The 22,036-nt window shown below is 40.0% G+C and overlaps 1 protein-coding gene across 4 annotated transcripts in view; it reads right to left on the bottom strand.

Moving 5' to 3' along the window:
• Window positions 1-22,036, bottom strand: part of RIPOR2 (RHO family interacting cell polarization regulator 2) — a 622,104-nt gene that overhangs the window by 151,532 nt on the left and 448,536 nt on the right. For 3 of the 4 annotated variants that reach the window (XM_086965454.1, XM_086965457.1, XM_086965455.1), the window contains 3 exons: window positions 17,701-18,399; window positions 7,770-7,957; window positions 6,517-6,685 (listed from right to left, as the gene is read on the bottom strand). In XM_086965454.1, the coding sequence (XP_086821580.1) occupies window positions 6,517-6,685; window positions 7,770-7,957; window positions 17,701-18,399 (1,056 nt within the window). Of the gene's footprint in view, window positions 1-6,516; window positions 6,686-7,388; window positions 7,478-7,769; window positions 7,958-17,700; window positions 18,400-22,036 lie in introns of all 4 variants that reach the window. The other variant, XM_086965456.1, reaches the window with a different exon arrangement.

Here is a 22,036-nt window from a genome sequence, read left to right as displayed (position 1 = left end):
AACTGTTCTTCTTAACACCAGTACACTTTTCCCATGAATTTTTGAATACCACTCAGATCCATTCCTATGGTAACAGTTATTGGCTTCTTTATTCACGGCTTGCTTCTTTCGTGTTTTATACACGCCTATACCACGATTTCTGTTTTCCTTCTATGACTTACTTTGCATGTGAGATTCTTATTCACAATTAGGAACGGCACCCCCGCAGTGTCTTGTTTACAATAAGTGCCATTCTCTTACCTACATAAATACAAATTTGATCTCATTCATGTTTTTAGGAAATCGCCCCTGATGAAGGGAAATTTTATTCCCGAAATGCATTGGGCTTTGGACTCTATGAATCATACAAATATATCTACATGAAGATTCTTTCACAAATGTGATTTTCATGATAAAATGCTGTTTTATGTTTTGTAATGTTAAAGCATATAAATGTATCAATCTAGATAGATAGATATTCAGTATTCACGATTGTATGTACACATTACGTACTGTATATTCAGAAAAAAATCAAGAATTTGTTTTGTGATGACTGAATTGTGATGATTTTTTTGCAATATAAAGGTAATACTGAGTAAAGATTTATCACCTTTGTTATTTTTTTGTGGAAAATAGTTTTTCCAGGGAACAGTGCACATTGCTTGCAGACTGCTGCCTGCATATTTTTTCAGCTTTGGCCATTAGACCACATCTCACCTCCATTTCATTTGGGAAAAATTAATGCTCCCGGTTAGATGAAGCCTGATCTCGGGTGGTGCACTAATTGGAACACTGTAATGGGTATTACAGGAGTGATTGCATGTCCTACAGTCAACTGTATGATAATTGGCTATCGGAAAGTATGGAAATCACTTAATCTCCCTGTGCCTAACAAACAAAATGAGCGTGTCCTCATGTAATGCACTGGTGCTATGTAAAGCGCACTGATACCCGATTGTGGTCAAGTTCGTGCTATATAAAACTCTGTAAAATAAATGAATAAAATAAAGATGTACAAAAAGATATACAAACAGAATAATGATTGTCAGTCATGTAGAAGGAAGAAAATAAACCTAGTAATACTTTCGTGATGCTACACCGGGTTGCCTTTTAGAGTAGTTTCAGGATGGCCTTCGAAGGAGAGGTACTGTACGACTGACCTATTATATCGGTTCTATGATTTGATCAAGCTGTTGTAGCATGCTCTGTGTAGAAAGAAAAATTAGTTTGAAGTCAAAGTAGTTTTTAAAATATCGTGATGCCCAAGGAAGAAGCCAAGAAATAAAATAACCCCCACTTTAAGCCATTGGAACAAAATGTTCGAGCAAAGTGAGCAATTGCGACCTTTCCTATGAAGAAACCTAGTGGGAATTGTTCCCTCAGAAGAATTATGCATTTTATAGCATGATTTTAAACAATGTGTCTGAAAACTGCATATTTACCAGTATTAACGCCTTTATTTCATCATTATTCTCTTTTTCTTGCCATCTTTTTCCCTACTGTCTATTTTTCTTTCTTTCCTCCTTTTGCCATTCTCTTTTCATTCCTCTTTCCATTTTCATTGCTACGATAATTCTTGTTTTGTTCCATCTATTCCTCTTTCTCACATTCTGTCCTTATTTATACCCTTATTTCATTTCCTTTCACCTTTTCTTTCATTCCTCCTTTCTTTACATTTTTTAATAATTATTTTCGTGTTCCTTCCTTGCTTCTTATTTTTTTGATAATCAACTTTATTGGTTTTATGTAGACAAACACAATTCATTGGTTGCAGCTCATGAATTAGCACATGTATTAGTTGAAAGAGGGAAGATGATACAGATAGGGTCAGTCCATTCCAGTCCAACACAACACCTTGTATATCCGATGCAGCTCCTTCCTTGCTTCTTAACTTCCTCTCACTTCCCTTATCACCGTTTTCCCCTCCTCCTTTCTTTTTGCATTCCTTCTATTTGTTAATTCTTTTGAACTCCTCTTTCCATTGCCCTTGTATCCATCTCTCATTTCATCTTTCATTTATTTCATTCTATTGTTCTTGTTTCCCTCTTACTTCTTCCTACTGTTCCAGCTTTCCTTTTCCCTTTTATTTTTCCTTTTCCGTCCTTCTTTCCATTCACCTTCGTTCCATCTGCTTTCCTTTCTCTTTCCTTTTCTCTTCACTAATTTGAGTTCCTCTTGTATTCCTTTGCATTGTCTAAATTCATTTGTCTTTAACTTATTTTTTCTTTGCCAATCAAAATCTTCTCTTTCTTTCAGTCACCATTTTAAGATTCTTTGTTTTATTTCCTCTTTCCCCATTCCACAGTTCTGCCACAGTAATTTATTTTCCAGTATTTATTAGTGTCTCCTGTCTTGTGATGACCTGTGAGCCAGTACCATTAAAAAATGTAATCTGAGTCACAGCTGAGGCAAAATAAAGCCACTCCCTTCAGTGCTAGCCTGGAATGCCTGCTTGTTGCAGCATATTTTATTGACCACAGTGGACAGCAGATGATTGCTTTGCATAATCAGTTACTGAACAGGCAAATAAAGGTTCTGGAAGTATGTCTTCAGATATTGACTGCAACAACAGGTAAAAGGATCCCAGAACTCGCGGATAGTCTGACAATTATTCACACACATGAAAATCTGCAGGGGTCAGTACAACAACTACTCATAAATAATAGGCCCCATGGGCAGCTTCATTTTATGCCATCTTTGTTGCCAGTTTTGTGAAGAGGCACACTCTAGTTGATATACTTGTCGATTTATTAGGAGCTTAAGTAGATACTTGCAACCCTTGGCAGGAACAGCATAGACTCTTATCATAACAGATCCTGAATTTTATTTGTAGAACACTAAGATTGCATAGTAAGCAAGCACATGCCAAACCGCGAGAGCAAACCATTAAATAACCAATACACAACAGCTGGTGCATGAATTAACTCATGAATAATTATTGTTTGGGTGATTCCCATGGCAAACTAGACTGGCAAAGCAACACTCTGAAGAGCAATCTGCACTTTCATAACTCTACAGTTGACTTAGGAAGTGCAGCCAGAAGAGTAACATAAACATTGGCCGAGAACCAGCCTCCATATTTTTTCCGAATCTCCTCTCCACCAAAGCCCATTCTAATTCATGGCACTCTTTGAAAAATACTCCTGAGGTGGTATTGAAATGTAGAGTGCACAGTTTTTGTAAACTGAATGAATAGCCACAAGTTGTGAGCTACTCCTTCGCAGTGGGCTCAGTCCTAAGGCTAATGATTGCTGCCTTTTAATCTCACAAGGCAACACAAACAGTATTATAAGAGCGCCCGTTTGTGATACAAAAGTGTTCAGTAGTGCTTAGGTAGGCACAATTTGCCACTTCAAAGCATGTGCACTGCCATGTGCTTTATGTAATCCTCCTTGTTCTTATGAACACTGTGGATCAAATTCACAAACTACACTTTTGAGTAAGTCTACAGTTTTGACTTATTTTACTATTTTACTTTTAAATTATTTTAAATAGGTAAAAATATACAAAATATAAATTTGTTAAAAATATTTTTTTAAGTACGCATTTATTATTTAAGTATAGAATATTTAATAACCTATTTAGGTTATTAAGTATTTGTAATTCAGTGTTATAAGTAAATAACTATGTACTATTGTTAAATATTTTTAATTAGTTTATAGTTATTTATATTTTGAACTATTTTAAATAGCTTAATTACACTTAACATTATTTCATTTGTTTTTTGAAGTCCCTTCCTCCATTATCGGATCATATTGTTTTTAAAAAAAAGAGTCACGCCAAAGTGTATAAAATGTGCAATGCCCTGTTAGCCCTACAAGGTCACCTAAGTGATGAACTAGATTGTTTGAGGAAGTAAGGTGTTACTGAGCCTAAAGAATCTTCATAGTGGCTCATTCTGATTATTAAAGCCAATAAGGCAAATGGAAAGATGCGCATGTGTGTGGACTGTAGGGACTTGAATGATAGCATACCGGTTGATCATCATCCCATTTCCCACATTAACAAAATGACATACTTGTGTGGGATGCGACTAAAAACATGATATGGCTTTGTAATGGGTATTGGAGAAGTTAGAGAGGGCTGGGCGTACCACTGGAGTTTGATATTGTCAAGGCAAGTGGTGAGTCCCAATTTTGGGGCTAGCGGAGTGTACGACTCAAAGTTCATTGAAATCTTTTTTGACATAGTACATGTTTTACGCTCCTTAATGAAGAACAGTGTAAAGTATCAATGGACCAATGCTTGTCAACAAGGTTTAGAAATGGTGAGGAAATCAATTGCTGAAGCTGTAGTGCTGAAGCCTTTTGATCCCAATGACAGAACCATTGTTGTTACTGATGCAGGTGTGTATGGTCTAGGAGCAGTACTGATGCAGATGTCAGATGTTCGTGAAAAAGTGGTGGTGTTTGCGCAACGCTCATTGATGATTGCAGAAAGCACGTACTCGATCATTGAGAAAGAGGCTGTAGGATGTTGGTGAGGTATGCAACACTTTAGGAAATATGTTTAGGGAACTAAGTTTGAATTAGAATGGACCATAGACCTTTGAGAGATGTATTTACCGCAAAAGGGTCACGTAAAGCGACACCATGCATAACCAAATGGCTGTATCGACTGCAAGAATTTAGATTCACCATCAAGTATGCTCAGGGAACCAAACTATCAATGCTGCTTGTTTGTCAAGTTTGCCTTTGTGTAATGATACACTTGTAGAAGATGAAGAATGGCTGTTTTCTGAGGTAAAACATCGTTGCTAGGGAGCTATATGGGTGGATGAATGGAAGAAAGCATTGTTAGAGGAAAAAACACTACAAATGTTAATAGACAAATTACCGTGTTGATTACTCTTGAATTATGACAAGAGGGAAAGTTTAAGTGCGTTATCAGTTTGGAAGAAATTGTCAGTGCTGGACGGTATTATCAGAAGATGTGACAGACTGGTCGTCCCATTCAGCCTGCACCAACAGTTGTTGACTTTGTTGCCTGTAGAAAAATGTGGGATGTCATCTATGAAAAGAAAAGCATGCATTGATTTCTGGCGGTCCAGTATGGACAAAGAGGTTAGGAGGTTTGTACAGGATTGTGTACCTTCCACAAGTAGCGAAAAAACGGATATGTTGTCCAAAATACCTATTTCACCTATGGCATTTCAAAAAAGGTCATCAGTGAAAGTTGCCTTTGATATGTGTGGCCAATTTGACTGTCTGCATTGATGGCAGATATGCTATTGTGTTAATGGATTAATTTTCTAAATGGCCTGGAGTGGCTTTTCTGAACAAGGACAGAGCCCTCAATATAGTTGCTTATTGTGAGGAAACTTTTAAAAGAGAAGGATGCCCAGAGGTGGTTGTTTTAGGATAACGGGCCACAGTTTGTTTCTAAGGAGTTTGAGTTCTTTCTCAAAAAGGAAGGCAATAAGCATCACAAAACTGCAATTTCTCATCCTTGTGGATGAGAATGGTTTGGTGAGAAGGTTCATTCGTGTGTTGGGAGCGTGTATCTAATTAGCCTGTGTGGGGGATTGAATTGGAAACAAGAAGTCAATAATAGGTTATGGAGCTATAGAACCATACTGCACTCAACTGCTGGGAAAATCCCATACTTTTTACTAAAGGGAAAGGTGGCATGCCCCACTGCAGTTCCTTCTTGAATTAAGAGGACATCACAAGCTGCGGTGGATAGGCAAGTTTTGGATGACAGGGTGGATAAATATCAAGATCTATATGCACAGAGTCATAACGACAAAATGAGGAAGAATAAAAGATGGTTTAAGTTAGAAGATTGGGTGAGTGTGTGTGTTGGAGGTAATCACGAGAAGGGTAATTCGAAATGATCATGCTCCAAACAGGTGTGTGAAGCTAATAGTAATATGGTCGTTCTGGAAGATGGAAAGTGATGGAATGTGAGTAAGGTACCCATGTGTCGTAAACCAAAACATAGGATTTGGTGCGGAAGTGCTCTAATTCCCATAAATTCTGGATTAAGTGAGGTGGTTGAAACCCAATTTTGTTTTCGAAGAAAATCAAAGAAATCGTAAGATTATAGATTGTGTATAAATTGTATGTGGATATTTGCTAAATGAATACAATATCCACATGGTTAGATTCAGTTTCTGTCTTTCTTAGATGTTTGTGTTCTATGTTTGGGAAGGGAGATGTGTTGTGAATTGGTTATTTAATGATTGCCTCTCCTGGTTTGGCATGTACATGCCTACTATGCTATCCTTCGTTTTCTGTGAACAAGATTCTAGAACTGTTATGAAGTCTGAGCTTTTCCTGCCAGGGGTCTACTAAAGCTCTTAATAAATCTACACATATATCAACTAGAATGTGCCTGGTCACAAAACCAGGCCCCATTTTCCAGCTTAAACAATGAGGAACACACACACAAAAAAAGATTTTGTCGAAAGCCTGTGGGTTTTTTTCTATTGCCTCTTTTACACGAGGTATAAAACTGAGTAGATAAGTTTGCTTCACTGGAATATTTTTGCGAGCATGTTAAACTGAACAACCTTTATATTTCGGTAAATCATACCTGAATTAGTTGGGTGCAGTACTGCAGGTGCCGAATCAGGGTAATGTCAAGACTTTCATTGCCTGTGGTTAAAGGTAAGGGACTCCCAGCGACACTCGTGCCAACTCCTGTGTCCTCTGTCAAGGCCTCACTAAGGTGCCCTCTGGCATCTGGGTGTTCTGATTTATAGCTGCCAAAATAAAACAAAACAATTAGATAACTTGCAGTTTTTACATTATACACATAAAAAGCATATGCAATACATTCTATAGGAAGAGCTTCTACAAGAAAGTTTTGAAAAATGGTGCTATGTCCTCTATGCAATGTTTTCTTTAATTGTTTTCCCAATAGTATAATTTTCACGGTTAAAAATACATATTTTTACGGATGCTCAAGAATTTGCCGATGTGTATGATGACACGTCATCAATAAGTTAGAAAACAAATCATTCTACTGTTTTGCATGAAAGGGGTGATGTATGTGATGGTAGAGCCTGTGAAATAGCTTATCTATTAAGACATTATATGAGGGGTCTACGCAGTAGAGGATGTTATTATTATTCATTATTATCATCATTATTGTGTTTGCCCTAGAGTATTGTTTTTAGTATTCGCTCTATGTAGGTCTGCTTGTAAGAAGCTTTTTTAAATACTCAAGCGAGGTTTCAATGGTAAAATTAACACAAATCAATTCTGGGACTTTATATTTTTACTCTTTGAGAAATTGTTTCATATAGTATGTTAGTAAAAATACACGAAGAGGTTAATGACGAAGCGGTGTTATTGAGGATGAGTGACAGGTGACAATCACACAGAACGACGACGATGAATGACAAGGACATAAGACCAGCTGGCACATAAAACATGGAACAAAATACCACTCATCCCTCTTACATTCCAAAGGAAACATGCACCATGCTGCTTAAATCTGCCACTCTGTTATTGTTATTGACACTCTTAATCCACTGCATAGACTCACTGGGCTGGAGAGAAAAGACAGAGGAAAAAACACAAAAGACATTAGTAACTGCACCAAAACCAGGTCCAAACATGTCAAGGAAGAGATCCTGTGAGAGGTTTCCACTGTTAGCTTTAACAAAATGTGGCCCATTCCTTAAAGAGATATACCAAATTCACTCTAAGTGATGCTGTTCATAATGTATGGTTAATAAATTGAAATCAAGACTCTCTCTTCCTTGAACACGGTGTGCACCAGGGTCCGTTGCCATCGACACAGGGATAGCATTGCACACTTGGTCTCAACTTCTAACCTACCTGCCCTTCTCAGTTTCCGTGTCTGAGAAGACTGAGTCGGCACCGCCACTATTACAAACCTCCTCTGCTTCATCGTCTACATCATCCTCGTCAAAGTCAGAGGTGTTCAGGAAATCAAAGCTTTCCAAAGCACTCTCAACAGTGAGGCTTATACTGGAAGACCTGCTTTGGTTTATGGCTGGCTTGCACTGCAAAGGCAGAACAAACCAATAAAGATCATGAAAATTTTCACATATTGAATTATTATACATTAAAAGCATGGACAAGCATGAGCTGAGTTTTCAATTAAGTGGTTGTGTAATGATATACCTGGATACTAATGTTGGCTGTTCAGCTTCAAGCGTGTTATGAGCACGATGCTGCTCAAGGACTAGATTGAGCTACATGGTCATAAATGGTCCTGTTGTCCTTTGCCTGTCTTTCGCTGCTGGTCATTTGGGTTGCACTGTTTATTGCTTGATTTAGTGAAGTTACTGTCAGACTAGCTAATTACACAAACACTCACAGCCATTTTTCTCTGTGTTTTATCTGCACTATTTCTCCAATATCATACTTCATTACTGAACCACTCATGGCTGACAAAATGGAAGCAGAAGCAGGTAACCTTGGGCACTCAATATTGCTGCATGGCATGAGCAAGACGAGGCCCCTTGTGTAGTTTGCTGCAGTAATGTACACCATGCAACATCTTCCTTGCATCTGTCCTCCTCCAGGTCACTGTCCAGGGACTGAGACAACGCCACTGCAGAAAGACTGGAAAGGAGGGTTCGAAGGAGGGAGTGGTACAGGGGAAAACTGTTGGGTTGCAATGCGGCCCAGAGCAATCGCCAGAGGCTGATATGAATTTAAACATTACATCCATCATCTTCTTATTGCTGCAGTTGACACTCTAAAATGTGATGGGTATGCCCAGACGTTGGTACTGTGCTCACTGTGCCATAAGACTCAAACTACACGCTGCTGACAAGCCCCAAGTAGGGCGAAACAAATTTGGGGTTGCTAGTGGTTCCTTCTTTAGGACAGTCTGTCTTCGGAGTTCAGGACAGACTGTTCCCATGAGGAGCAGGGTCGCAACTGATTTGCATAAGGTTGATCTTTATCTAGAGTGGCATGCTGGGCGAAAACGGAATGGAATGCTCCCTAGAGCAATTTCCAGTGGCTAAGATTCAAGATTTCACCTATAAACTCGTTGATGATGCAATAAATGTGACTTGTATCCTCAGATGTGGGTTCCATGCTCAGTATGCCATAGGGCTCAAGCTACACCCTGCTGATAAGCCAGAAGTACGGTGAAACTGATCAGGGGTTGCTGCCATGCGAGGCCCCTTCTGGAAGGGGCCTCGCATGGCAGTTCAGGACAGACTGTTCCCAGGAGGCGCAGGGTTGGTACTGATTTGCATAAGGCGGGCCTCTGGCTAGAGTGGCATGGTGGGCGAAACCAAGATGGATTGGAATGCTGTCTGCAGTGCCTACCAAGAGCTAAGTTTAAATTAAGCATTCCATCTATCATCTTGTTGTTGTCACATATGTTAGTCAAGCTAGTCATGAGTTCAGGAACTGCTCTCAAAATAATGATTACTGTACTTCTGCCAAATCTTCCACAAGCAGGTGAAGGAAACAGGCAGAGCGATAAGCAAAAACAAAAACGAATTTGCACAAGAGGGATCATTTTGTTAACAATAACTTAGATGGCATCATTCACCAGTGAGATCCTCTTCAACAAACTTCACAAAGAGAGGAATATCATTATATATGTGCCCAAAATTTTCAAAAGGAACCAACTGAAGGCAACATTTGGTTTGGCTAGAGGAGAAAACCTGTACAGTGTGATACAAATCAAAGGCAAGAAAAAAATAAAAAGATGTCAGCAGAACGTGTATTGAAGAATAAGACACTATTAGGAGCTACATCATTGCTAATTGTGGGTTATTGAAGCTCACACACTTTATGGGATTCAATAGGCATTTAACAGTACCAGGTCCAACACTCAAGATAATATGTTGACCCTGGTGGTGTGTGACTGAATGTTCCAAGTTCACCGTCCCTGAACAATTAGGCAGAACAACCCCCCCTCTTGCAATTTAAACCCAGTTCCTGCAATTAAGTCTGTTTCTCATAGTCACTTTCACTCCCATATTCACAAGGGGCCGCACTAGCTGATCTTCCAACCGCTGATTTTATGGCTTACAAAAGGCAAACTTCCTGAGAAACCCTCACTGTTTTCCCTCACCATTCTAGGATCTTTCCTATCCCTCTTTTTCTTGAAACAGGAGTGCATTTATTAATCAACTTGATTTTCCTTACTTTAGGTTTTCATACATGGTCTTTTCACTTATAATGCTGACTTTTTAGACTTTTGTATGCAATCAATAGTGGTTGAATATTGAATAAAACGTTGGACATATGGTTATTGTAGCAGTACAGTGGTGTAACTTCCCACCGCAGTCTCTGAATTATTAGAGCCACTGCATGCAAACTTATGCTCATCCTGCCTATACCTGCAGGAGACTGGTCATCCAACCACAACTCTATTGGCGCCCAGTCATATACACACAAATGATATGGGGTAACACCACTTAATAGACAAGGATCCTCATTGGAAAACAACCTCAGGGCACACCTAAGGTTTGTTCAAGATTTCCTGGCTTTAAAGAGATCTGAAGGCAGGCCCATGGATTTTGCTCAGCTTACGACTCAGAACTCCTTTGTAGTAGACTTCAAGACTTCTCCACACCTCGGTCAGGCCAAATCCCTAAATAAAGACACACTATAAAGCCAATACAAGGTGGCGCTTGACTTTCGTGCTCCTTTAACACTTTTCCATCAATGGTCACTTGGCACATAAAAATCAGTAAGGCACGTCCTGTATTATCCACAAGGAATAGTCCTATGACTGCATTCTTCATGGCACCCCACCCAAAGTAGCCTTGAGGTAGCTCCAAAATGTAAGATGTGTTTTACAAATACAAAACAATAAAGAAAATCACAGCTTGTTTTCACTTCTCCTGTGGGGACCAAACCTCTGATGCCCTAAACATTCTGATAACCCCTATTTAAGTTGTCATCCCAATTTCGTGTCCCTTTGTGAATTTGAACACGTCTGGACTTAACATGTGCTCAGTTTGAGTACTTTGGAGGTTTTAGGGTGTTCTCTAAAGGGTGCTCGTTGATGCTGCTGAATACAAATGGCGGTGCACTCTTGAAGAGAATATACTGAGGTGACCCGACCAGTTGAAAAGGAGTTGATAAAGAAGAAGAATAATGTGTTTGAGAGTATACATAAGGAAAGGTGCAGGGCACCTAGAGTGGTCAGGAAAGAGCATTATTGTGTTAATCTGTGAAGGAAGAAGGTGTCAAGAAGGCCAAAAAAGTCCCTTCCCTTGCTGGGCTTCCAAGCCATACGCATGTGATACTCATCCTGAATGTTTGAAGGCTTATTTTGTTATTCTTATTTAATAGAACTTTTGAATATTGAGAGACTCAGTGATGACAATGACGTGGCTCAGTAACTAGAATGACTGATAAAGAACCACTCCTGCAATTTTTTGTATTTTGTCCTTCGGTTTCCGTGTTTTTATTTTCTGTAGCCCTATTCCTCTGTCTCTATCAGTTGTTATAGTCATTATAGGTCCTCGTCTGTAGGTCAGGGCCATTACTCAGATTCAGGGCCTTTGATGACCAATATAGCCCTCAGCAGTGGGCTATATTGCCATGCCCCCCATTTCATCAGAGCTTGCTCATTTGGGGCTGGGCAGAAGCACTAAACTGAGTTCTCCCTGGAACATACATAGTGGGGCATGCATGTGGCATCAGCCAGCCTGGTTATAGGGCGGCCCTGACACCCCTTCTAGTGAGGAGGTGTTAAGCTCTTGATTTGATATCACTCTGTCACTGATTACGTTATCAGAAAATAATCAATTCTAGCCATGTTTTTACCTTAAATAATTTCCCTAATATTTTCTTTAGATTTACCTTTTACAGATGCATACTTACCTCTTTTCAGTCTCACCTGAGTGACAGAGCAAACATTTTCAGAGAAAAATTGTGTACCTGTTTCAATATTTCCTTTGGCCAAATCTCGACCTTCCTCTTTAATTCAATCTCTAACAGCAAAGAGGTCAGACATCAGCACTTTATAGGAGTATGCAAGAGTGACTACAGGCTGCTGTCCATGACAGCTAATGGAACAGCGGGGCTTTGGTGTCATGAGGTGGGTACATGCTGAGGACCCTTCTTGGCAATCTACCACTCCTAAAATATTTTTTTGTGGTTAGATCAACAATAGAAAGATGAAAGAGGGCTGTGTCTGGCAAGCACCCTTGTTCTTATATAAAGCCTGCCTGTGGATTCTCGTTGCTAAACTATACGCACTCAAGCCCCAATGTTTGCACATCATTCTATCCTTCCCCCCCAGCAGGCCCCTTGCCCATGTTTTGCAGCTTTACTCAGTCTATTCCCACAGTGAACGCTACTTGAATGAAAACAGTGCAAATATTACCTCAATGTTACTGTTTACAACGTTGCTGATTCAATAATTGAGTGACGTTAGATTCCTGAAAGCTGGTCCAATATGCCTCGCGAATATCCTATTAAACAAATGTGCAGCTATGACTTCACTAAACATTCCCAGAAAATGGCGAAGGATCTCCACACTCAGTTGTCTTTTTACAAATTATAATTTGTGTCATTGCTGCACCTGCTTACGTCAAACCACTCAAATACGGAAAAGTTAAATCAGACAAAAAGATACTGTTCATATAACTTGATTTGTCCTTCTGAAATGTGTGCAGGGCCAGACCGGCAATAGCGAGCACTGGGCGTTTTCCCAGTGGGCTGGAAGGGGGGGCGGGTTTTACAGCAGTGCTGCAGTATCCATCCCCTGTAACAAAAGCAGCAGCAGTGCTTCTCAATAGCACCCCCTCCACCCACGGGAGCCGGTCCAACTGAATTGCCAGGGCTGGTTTGTGTTCCCAGCCCAGGTCTGAATGTGTGGAAAGCACTGTCCCAGGACCTACTATGACCTTCAATACAAACGTTAACAGGAACCCAGACTACTGTGCAGTTTACAAAATGCCCACATGCACATGGAGAATGTTCTTTTGGTACCGTTTTGAACATACTTAAACCTCTGTGAGTAATTAATCTGCAAACACAACGGATGCTTTAGAAATTGTCTGAACTCGTTTGCTCGCGCCCATGAAAGGCACAACAGAAAACCCTTTTTCTCGGTTTCATTTTTGAACATGATGTACTGCCAAATGGCATAGTGAAGATTTTTTAGTTCCTTACCACCTCTGAGGGACTGAGCTGCCCACTCCCTCTTCTAACTTAATGTAGGCCCACATTTTAAGTTAGGTGGAATAGGTTGAGGTAAATACCACACAAGGTAAATGCAGTAACCCCAGAATGAGATATTAAACAGGTGTGTTAAATACCTAAAATTCCGAGTTTTTAACTTGTAATTGAGACATACACACTGAGTTAAGTACGTGTTGCCTATTTTAAGGCCTTTTCTACAAATACATGTTTGACCTGCCGGAATATATCAGCGGAAAACTGAGATGGTATAATAATCATCCCAAACTCGCAATTCCGATCCCTGTGCACACGTGTATTCACATGGATAGGAATTTAGGCCTACAATTGTCATTAGGGCCTTAGCGTGCAGTGGGTATACCAAAATCCACTATGTTTATAGCTAAGGACCCAGTACAAACTATATTTAGAAGCAATGTGTGGATTGTATTTGAAAACAAAAAACAGAGGCATTGAAATAAACCATTTCCTTCGGGGAAAAAATGATATTTATATACCTATCCACACACATAGATATATCGATGAAAAAAACAAAGGTTAAAACCATTGTTATAATTAGGGGAAACTTTATTTATTCTTTCTATGCAAACCTAACTTAAATTACACAAACATTACAAATTTTAAAGTTATAGTTATATTTTAAAATCATAATTAATGCATCACCATTAAATGACTATAAATGTATTCATTCTTTATATACAAACCAAACTACACAAAAGTTTAAAATTCTAAACTTATACCTATAATTATAATTCATGCAACACCTTCAAATTATTATAACTTGAGCCCCTCGTTCACTGTATAATGATCTAGGAAGCAACTCAACTATAGGACACTCCACTTTATGCCACTGCACTCTGTGCTACTCTAATTTAAGCTATTCCACGGTACGCCACTATACCGTACACTTCGACTCCACTCTATGCCACTCCAGTCTATGTCACTGCATTGATCACAACTCCACTGAACGCTATTACATTGCACATCACTCCATTCTAAGCCACTCCACTGTACATCACTCCAATCTACACCAATGCACTACCATACTACACTCTGCCCTATTCCACTGAACAACACTCCACTCTATGCCACTCTAGTGTACGCTATTCCACTGTGTGCCATTCCACTCTTCGTCACTACACTATACCCCAGTAACACTCAATGTAATTCCACTCTACACCACTCCACAGTACCCAACTCCACTGTATGCCTCGCAACTCTAGACAACTCCACTCTACACTACTCCACTGTATTCAACGTTACTCTAGAACACTCCACGCCACTCCACAACATGCTATTACACTGTACGGAACTACAATCTACCCCACTACACTCTACCCCGCTCCACTGCACACCACTCCACTGTACTGTACGCCACTGTACTGTACACCATTCCACTGTACTCTACACCATGCTACTCTATGCTACTCCACTGTATGCACTTAATTTACATTATTACACTCTATGGCACCCCACTCTACGCCACTGCAACCTACCCCAATCCTGTGTATCCTACTCCACTATATGCTACTCCAGGATGCACCACTTCACTCTACTATATTCCAATGTATGCCACTACACTGTATCTCGCTGGACTCCATGCCAGTCTACTCTACAACACTCCACTGTACTACTCGCCACTCTAGGCTATTCCACTATATGCCATCCCACTTTAACAGACTCCAGTGTACGCTACTGCACACCACTCCACTGTACACATTTCAACTGTATGCAGCCCAACTGTATGTCACTCCAGTTTATTCCACTCACCTGTACACTACTACACTATATGCCAGTACACTCCACTATTACAATATATGCAGCTCGACTGTTTGACACCCCCACTTTGCTATTCCAATGTACGCTACTCCTCTCTATGCCACTCCAAAATACGCTATTACACTGTACGCCACTACACTCTACATGGCTCCACTCTACAACCCTCAACTATACGCCTCTCCAATCTACTTCATTCCAGTGTACGCCACTCTACTCTACGTAATTTCATGGTATGCCACTACACTGTACCTCACTCCACTCTATGCTAGTCAACTCCAGAACACTCCACTGTACAAACTCTACTCTATGTCACTACTGTATGCCAAACCACTCTACACTATTTCACTGAATGCGACTCCACTGAACGGCACTCCACTCTATGCAGTTCCACTCTTCTGTATGCCACCCTTGTATATGGTATTCCACTGTACGGTACAACAGTGTACACCACTCCACTGTATGCCACTGTACTCTACCTCTCCGCACTCTATATCACTCTACTCCAAGGCACTGCACTATACGCTAGTCCCCTCTATGCTATTCTACTGTACTCAACACCATTTTTGCCACTAAATGCTAAGCTATTCCATTCTACGACACTCCACTGTACAACATTCCACTATACGCTGTTTCACTCTATGCCAGTCCACTCGACACTATTGTACTGTGTGCCACTACATTGTACCTCACTTCACTGTACACAGCTCCACTCAACACTACTCCACTGTACGCTATTACACTCTACCACACTACACTTTACACCTACTAGCCTCTAACCTATTCCACTGAACGACACTCCATTCTATTTCACTCTAGTGTATGCAATTCCACTGTATGCCACTCCACTCTATGGAACTACACTGTATGCCAGTAACACTTAAGGTCATTATACTCTATACACCATGATACGCTACTCCACTGAATGCCACTCCACATTACTCTAATCCACTGTATTGCACTCCTCAGTACGGAATTGCACTGTACGCCACTCCACTCTACATAACTACACTACGCTGCTACACTGTACATAACTACTCTGCATGCCACTAAACTCTACGCCACTCCAGTCTACAGCACTATACTGTACTTCACTCATCTCTATGCCACTCCACTCTACCCCACTCCAGTGTACAGTATTCCACTCTACACCGCTCCACTCTACATTTCCACTGTAGGCCCCTATACTGCACCAACCACCATTCTATACCAGTCAACTCAATAACACTCCACTGTATGCCACTCTACTGTATGCCACAACACTGTATGCCACTAGGATGTATGCCACTAGGCTGTATGCCACTACACTGTACTCAACTCTTACATTCCACTGTACGCCAATTCACTCTACACTCTTCCACTGTACGCAATTCCATTGTATGGCACTCCGCTCTATGCCATTTCCCTGTATGCCAGTTCACTCTACGCCTCTCTTCTCTACCCCACTCCACTCTATGCTAGTCTACTCTATGCTATTCCACGGTATGCAACTCTACTCTCGCCACTACACTCCATGCCAATCCACTATAGGCTATTCCACTCTATGCCACTCCTTTCTACGCTATTGTACTGTATTCCACTACACTGTACTTCACACAACGTTATTTTTCTCTATACTCCACTGTATGTTACTCCACTCTACGCCACTGCACTCTACCCTACTCCACTGTACACTATTACACTCTACCACACTACACACTACACACTAAGCCAACTACCCTCTACCCAGTTCCACTGGACATCACTCCATTCTGCGCCACTCTAGTGTACACTATTTTACTATATGCCACTCCACTCTACAAGACTACACTGTACACCAGTAACTCGGAACACAACTCCACTTTACACTACTCAACTGTATGCTACTCAGCTGTATGCCACTCAACTCTATGCCACTATACTGTACGCAACTACAATCTACCCCACTACACTCTACCCTGCTCTACTCGACAACACTCCACTTTACGCCAGTGCATTATGCCATTCCACTCTAAGCCACTCCACTCTACACCATGCCACTCCACTCAATACTATTCCAATGTATGGCACTACACTGTACCTCACTACACTTTACTGTACGCCACTCCATAACTCACCGCTCTACCATGTACTGTGCTCTCACAAAAAAATATGATTTGCAATATACTGACTGTTCTTGCAAATACTATTTTTTCACATGGGTTATGTAAGATAATATATAACGGTATAAGCAGTGCATGTAGAAGGTGCAATTTCTACTTAACACCTTGGCTGCTAGGGGTTTTCCCGCTGTGCGCTGCTTCTTGTCATATCCCATTGTTCATGACAAAGCCAGCTCGTCATAAGCGCAGGGCAGGTAACACTCATGACGAGCTGGCTTTGTCATCAGCGCTGAAGGGGTTAATGTATTGTGGCTACTGAGTTGAATGCACTGTGTATGGAGGTTTGAGAGTTCTAATAATATGATGGTGTTGCATAAAGTACATATTAAAGATAGTAGTATAAGGTTAGACATTTCATGTTTTCCTGTACTTTATTCTTGTTTGCAGCTAAAGAATAAAAAAAGTTATATTAGGTTAAAGGTGATGAATAAATAAAAATACAGTATAACTATACCTGAAGAATCTGTAATGTTTGTGTATTTTAACTTTGCTTTATATAGAAAAATAATAGAACTTTCCTAACTATCACAAAAGTTTAACCTTTGATTTTTCATTGATTATCTATTTATCTATCTAAATATATATATATATACACACACACGCACACCCCCACACACACACACAAATATATATCCTCGATACTGGAATGTACTCAATATTGATGGTGCTAGCTGCAATTAGTGTAGGAATGTGCTTACTTTTAGAATGTCTTCCAGATGCATCAGCTGCTGATCCAGTGACTGGAATTCGTGGTACTGCTCTTTACATGGCTCTAGAGCAAGGAGAAGTCCTTGTAGTGCCTCTTCCAGGCTACCATCCAGATAGGATCTGTATCCCTCCGATTCGCCCCTCACTGATTCTTCAAAATGAGACCTTTCTGTTGTCGCTGGCACCTCTGTAGAGGTGAGTCTTTTTACCAACTGCTTGGTGATATTCCCTTCAAAATTGTCCAGTTCTACTGGCTTCAGTTCAGAAGCATCATCTGAATCATGCAGAAGCGATGCGTCTACATTAGAATTTAAATATAGGCTTTCGTCCTCTGGGCTTAAAGACTTTTGGCAATCCCTGGAACAATCAGCTACTTCTGTTGCCGTTGAAGATTCATTTGCCTGGTCAACATTCTCTAATTGTAAAGGAAGGTCTTTAGAAAGGTGCATTGACTCAGTTGATGAGCTGGCACTCATATTGTCCACTAGGGAACCCCTAGTTGGAGTGTCACTTCGGCCGAGCTCCGGAGGGGTGATTGTAATTTCAGGATTCGAGTAGCCCAGGGAAGAAGCTGCAGATCTAGAAGGAGGTGAGCAATCAACATTCGGCAGGTCACCAAAACTGAAGGACAACGGCCTCTTCTCACTAGCCGCCATCCCATTTTCAAACACATCATCAGGCAAATGAGACTGCAAAGATAATCACAAACAAATATGTGAAATTCGGACATTTGCTTGACAATGCACCAATACCTCTTTAGTAGATGCTAAGTTAACACCAGGCAGTAAACTCAGATCTACTTGTTCAAAGATTTAGTAACAGCACACACAACACAATCTAAGAACAATAACGATCATTCAAACACAACATTAGTTTGTGCTATGTGATGGATCCTTTGGTTGTAATCATGTCGTCTACAGCAACTGTTTTGTGGTACAGTTCAGCGCACATTCGCTATTAGATTCTATATACTCCTGGTTGCTAACGCGATAACTAAGTTAATATTCTACCTCACCAATTTACTGGACCAAACTTTACTAGAATATAATGGATTGTTAAAATGCATCATCAATATATAATATAAAATAATGTATAGAGACGAATATGAGACACTTCAGTTGTCCCAAAGTGACAGAAAGGAGAGCGTAATTATTATCAGGGATCACGTCAACATGTTTATATGTAGATCATATGCAGTTTTATGTTTCTTTTAGTGCATGTTGATAGCTCTGCTGCTAAGTAATAAGTGACTTATAAATATCTGGTCACAAGTGGCATGTTATCACCAATTGTGTGCTTAGAAGAATAGAAAATGGTTGACTGGAGTTAAATTAAGCAGCCTTAGTGTCTCATTAAGTTTGATTACACATATACCTACAAGTGATCAAAAAGGGAAATATTCTGCAATGTGGGATGTTTTAGGAACACTTAGCAAAAAAACTAAATTATACAGAAAAAGTCAAAGCCAGAATACATTTAATGAAAAGCATTGAAACACCAATGGTACTTTACTGTCATGCATACGTACAGAAAATATGCAAATGTGAACCCATTGGACAGACTTGACATCTATAAATGATTGAGCAACACGTTTTGAAACCCCAGATGTCCTTGTAGCCCAATATTAAATAGATTTCGGTATACTGAACATTTTCAAAAGTAAGGTATATAATACTGAACATACTTCCACTCACTATATGTACAGAAACAATTCTTACCAAATTCTGCAAAGCAACGTATATATTGATGGCCTAATAGCCATCATAACCGCTATTGTAGAAATGTTGGGGTCTTCATTACCAAATCATCAAATCCAAGAACAAAGGTCAAATAAGCTTTCATCAATTATTACAGACAATAACAGAACATCACAACATGAAGAACAACTCTAATATGAGAAGGAATCCACATGCTTGATGAATGTTTGGTAAGATGGTGAAAAATGCACAGTACAAATGCAACTATTTTTAACCGCCACTATACTGGAGTAATCCCTTAAAACATTTAAAACCTCGTCATTGCCCAAACATTCACAGCATACTTTTTCATGGAAACCTGGATTGATGAGGCGCTGAACCCTAAAGTGCCACAATCAAACTAAATTCATGAAAACCACCAAATCAACTCACAACATGAAGGAGTTTTGAGTGGCTTTTTGCCATCTGCGACTATTTCCACTGTCTCTAAAGCAACACATTTTTCATCATTAAAATAATGTCAAGTCAACTGCTACCTTTAATCGCCCTAATTCCTTTTTACATTACAGATTTCTAACACCCAATACATTGAGCCACAATTTGTGCTAAGTTTTTCCCAAATAACCCCTAATTCATAAAGACTCAACTTCCAAGGCCACTTCAAACCTTGGTATGATTCTATGTAGGACTCGCTCCTCTCAATTAATTCAGCACAACCCTATTAAACCTAACCCAGATAATCACCTTCCTATTCATCCTGTGAGCCAGACACATTCCCGGACAAACATTCTCTTCATTCACTGTCCTGATCCAATCATTCCCATCATAGTGACTAGGGACCTTCCTAATCTTGCCTCACCTAGCCGTATAATTTGCAGACTACCTCTATGCCTTCCCTTTTTACAACCTGAAACCTACGACAGCATCCAATCCCTCACCCTAGACTTGTTAAAAATGCTCAAATTAATAAAGATCATATTTAATATTCAATTGATAAGGGAACTGCCATGGATTCAACACTGTCTAAATAACTATCCCTAATTCAGAAAATTCTGAAAGCACTCACAGTCCAAAAATGTGGGGCATAAACTCTGACTCTTCCAAAACAAAAACAATGTATTATCCTAACACAAAAAGCACATGTTCCCAACCTAAACAATGCTTTAGCTTCATGCACACTTCACTCACACATGAAACCAGCCTTTATCATTCAAAGCCACAAGATCTTTTTCCCCTCAAATATGCCCTTATAATGTGTACTTTCTTAGGAATGTTCCTGTGATGGCAAATTCAGTGATACCTCTTAATCCACACATCCCCTTGCAAAACAAGCAACTTGGCTACCAGACCATTTAGAGGCTTCACACCTTATAGTCTCATGGGATTTATCAAGTCAAATAACTCAGACGGTCGCAGGTGAGAATCTAGACAACAGGAAATACTCCTTTTTCTCATTTATGTGGGTACCTTGGGCACAACTGATTGCTACATACCTTAAAAAAATCTCCAGAATCACGAGCCAGGTGATTCCGATCCTTTCTCTAAGACCACAACCAAACACTGAAGCTTGAACCCAATTATGAGGTGCCTACAGTCACCTGGGGTGGCCACAAAAAAAGATCGATATTGTTCCCGCTATATTAATTCTTCTATAGTACTTTTATCCTACATAGTTTAAATAGGTCACTACCGAGTCGTTCAGAATGGAGATGATACACTGTCAGTCAACATAACATAGAAATAAAGTAGGTGACTGTGTCTGATCAACCCCACGCTGATTGTATCTAATTAGAGACCTACATAACAAACGAGTAGCGATGATATTTCAGATCTGCTCTACATGTACACTAATTAGGGAGCTAACTGTCCAAGACAAAAATATATTAGGAATATTTAACTCAAACCTCTCTAAAAGGCGTAGCTTAGTTGCCCCTACATCTGATCACAAACAACAACCCATTTTCACTCTACAACTAACCCATGATGTTCTAACTGCAGTTATTGCAGCTCTCTGAAGTAACATCTTAAAATAGTGTCACTTGTCTAAAATAGTATAACTCAAAATGCATCATGCTGGGATCTAATCTCTAGCTCGAAGCACTGGAATATATAACACTAACCTAAAAATGACTAACATGCCACAACTATGGCAGCAATAATTTAATACACCTGTGCAACCCTAGTAAAGGTCTATACACAATGATTCTTGTGTACTAGTCAATATGCATGGCTCTTCTGGCCTGAATTTACCCAAAAGGTCCAACAACGAAGTTCTCCATACTGACACTGTACAACTTCGCACCCGTTATGTGGCTGATCTTCTCATAACCCCTCATTTATAGAATGCGCCACTAAACATACAAGTGATCCTGGTACTGGTCAGGTTCTTCCTGAAGACACTTCTCCCAAACGCTCATCCACTCTGGACCAAAAACACCCTACTCAAAACCGTCCCACATAATGACCCATTCAAACAGAATATGCCTCCAGAGTATCCTCCACTATTTACATCTTCATGGTACACTTCTATGCATTCACCAACATTTCTTCAAATCATATGTCTTCACTGCACAAAAGAGAACCACCCTTCAATATTTCGCCACTTGCTCCAAGGAAACTTTTCAACACC

This window comes from Lissotriton vulgaris, chromosome 4_1 (assembly GCF_964263255.1).
Source record: "Lissotriton vulgaris chromosome 4_1, aLisVul1.2, whole genome shotgun sequence".
NCBI classification, from domain to species: Eukaryota; Metazoa; Chordata; class Amphibia; order Caudata; family Salamandridae; genus Lissotriton; species Lissotriton vulgaris.
The sequence above is the reverse complement of the archived record's forward strand: the minus strand, read 5'-3'. Positions and strand labels throughout refer to the sequence as shown.